The sequence below is a fragment of the Entelurus aequoreus genome, linkage group LG19, assembly GCF_033978785.1.
Source record: "Entelurus aequoreus isolate RoL-2023_Sb linkage group LG19, RoL_Eaeq_v1.1, whole genome shotgun sequence".
Classification (NCBI taxonomy): domain Eukaryota; kingdom Metazoa; phylum Chordata; class Actinopteri; order Syngnathiformes; family Syngnathidae; genus Entelurus; species Entelurus aequoreus.
Genome location: NC_084749.1, coordinates 24,416,687 through 24,419,027, shown reverse-complemented (window position 1 = coordinate 24,419,027; position 2,341 = coordinate 24,416,687). Strand labels below are relative to the sequence as shown.

The 2,341-nt window shown below is 42.5% G+C and overlaps 1 protein-coding gene across 1 annotated transcript; it reads right to left on the bottom strand.

Annotated features, from left to right (window-relative positions):
* Window positions 1–345: 345 nt before the first annotated feature.
* Window positions 346–1,962, bottom strand: LOC133634884 (forkhead box C1-A-like). The gene has a single exon (XM_062027537.1). The coding sequence runs from the start codon at window positions 1,790–1,792 to the stop codon at window positions 650–652; it is 1,143 nt and encodes a 380-aa protein (XP_061883521.1). The 5' UTR covers window positions 1,793–1,962; the 3' UTR covers window positions 346–649.
* Between the last annotated feature and the right edge of the window lie 379 nt (window positions 1,963–2,341).

The window sequence follows — 2,341 nt, the reverse complement described above, 5'->3', positions numbered from 1 at the left end:
TACATATATATATATATATATATATATATATATATATATATATATATATATATATATATATATATATATATATATATATATATATATATATATATATATATATATATGTATGTATGTATATATATATATATATATATATATATATATATATATATATATATATATATATATATATATATATATATATATATATATATATATATATACATACATATATATATATATATATATATATATATACATACATATATATATATATATATATATATATATATATATATATATATATATATATATATATATATATATATATATATATATATATATATATATATATATATTCCTGTAACTCCTCTACATATATACGTCACGGCCCCCGACAAAAAGTTTGGGGACCCCTGATGTAATGTCTTCTTTTTAAATAAAAAAGGGTTTTGACCAATATGATTTTTATAAAAAGTGTGGTATAAAAAACCGTGGTCGTCGAGCTGCCTATCAATCACTCCTACGAAAACAAAAATAAATTAGTATAATTTAAAGTTTAATTTAAATATGTGAATCATTACAGTCCATTAAGGATGCATTTGAAGAAAAAAATATACAAATACAAGGAGGACTATATTGGAGTTATTATCATATAAAGACACTCTCAGAGTTTACTGCAATCATAAACAAAGGTCCCGGATGTGCGGTAGATGGACGGAAAGGTCATCTGGCAGGCGTTATTATTATTATTATTATTACTCCCATTGTCCGAGCTGTTAAATCCGACCCGCTGGGACTCGAACATCTCCCGTGCTGAGTGAAAGTTCTGCTGCTGGGTGGGGTATCCTGCGCTCAGGTGGCTCACGTCGCCGCCCCACGACGCGATCCTGCCTTGGTAGCCCCCTTGGCCCACGTGGCTCAGGTTTCCGTGGCCCGCAGCGGTGACGCAATACTCGGGCAACGCGTCGTCCACGGCGTTGGGTGACGTAACGTGCGAGGGTCTGTAGAAGTTGTCACAGTGGTACACCGTGCAGGAGTTGTGGCCGGAGGCCGGGGACGTGTAGGACGGAGTCTGGGTCGGGAGGGAGGCGATAAGAGACGGGGAGAGCTCGACCTGAGGAGACCCCCGCGGGGACGTCACTATGTTGTCCACTGTGAAGCCGTGGTGATGCGCACTCCGCGGGCTGCTGCTCGACATACTGCTCCTATCGGGACTTTCCATTTTAGGAACCGCGTTCAATGCCGGCGACGCGGCTTGAGGCGGCGTGGAGGTCCCGCTCTCGGTCTTAATGTCCTGGATGCGCACAGCAGGACTCACAGGGTCCTCCTTGTTTTTCTTTTTGAACCTTCTCCTGCGCCGTAGGAAGCTGCCGTTTTCGAACATGTTGTAAGAGTCCGGATCCAAGGTCCAGTAGCTGCCCTTGCCGGGCTTCTTGTCATCGCGGGCCACTTTGACGAAGCACTCGTTGAGGGACAGATTGTGCCTTATGCTGTTCTGCCAGCCCTGCTTGTTGTCCCGGTAAAACGGAAAGCGCTGCATGATGAACTGATAAATGCCGTTCAGGGTCACCTTTTTCTCGGGTGCACTTTGGATGGCCATGGTGATGAGAGCGATGTAACTGTAAGGCGGCTTCACCATGTCTCTAGACTGCTGCTGGAGGTTGTACGCGCGGTGGTACTGCTCGTGGGCTGCGTGGGAGTACACCCCGGCGTAACCGGCTCCTGTCCGGTAGAAGCTCTGTTCGCTGCCGATGAAGGGCGCCACCCCCAAAGAGTTCGGGCTGGACACGGAGTAGCTCGCCTGCATGCTGCGTCCAAACGTCACCGATTTTTTTTTTTTACCGTCTGTTCTTCTTCTCGCTATCGTCCGCTTGTTCAAACCGCAGTTTGCCCTCAGAGAACCGGAGACAGCGCAACATTTAAAACGGCTCAAAACAGGACCACACAGCTTTTAAAACGCACGTACACTTTGAACACTTTTCCTTTTGACTTCTGCTCCGCCTCCCCGAATGTGCACTCCATCATCCCATTGGAGGACAGAGTCAACATCTGGCTAAAAAAAAAAACAACCTACTTGGTCATGAAAAAAAAAGTTGCCCTCTTCCTATCCCACACTCCCTAAAAGACGTTGTTGAGATGTCAGTGAAGCATTCCTGAATTCCTCCATGAACGATATTTTTGATAAAAGGCTATACATAGATTTAATTTAAAGCAGGGGTGGCCAAACTTTTGAACCCGGAGGCAGCATTGTGTTAAAAAAAAATGTGGCCACACACTAAACAATGTTGTTTTAAAAAATAACCCAATTTTAACTCAACTGCTGGTTCAGAAAACCCCTTATTTGAGTTATTTTAAA

What these genes read in the sequence shown, in the direction of transcription:
- LOC133634884 (XM_062027537.1), bottom strand. Translation starts at nt 1,792, where the DNA reads ATGCAGGCGAGCTACTCCGTGTCCAGCCCGAACTCTTTGGGGGTGGCG.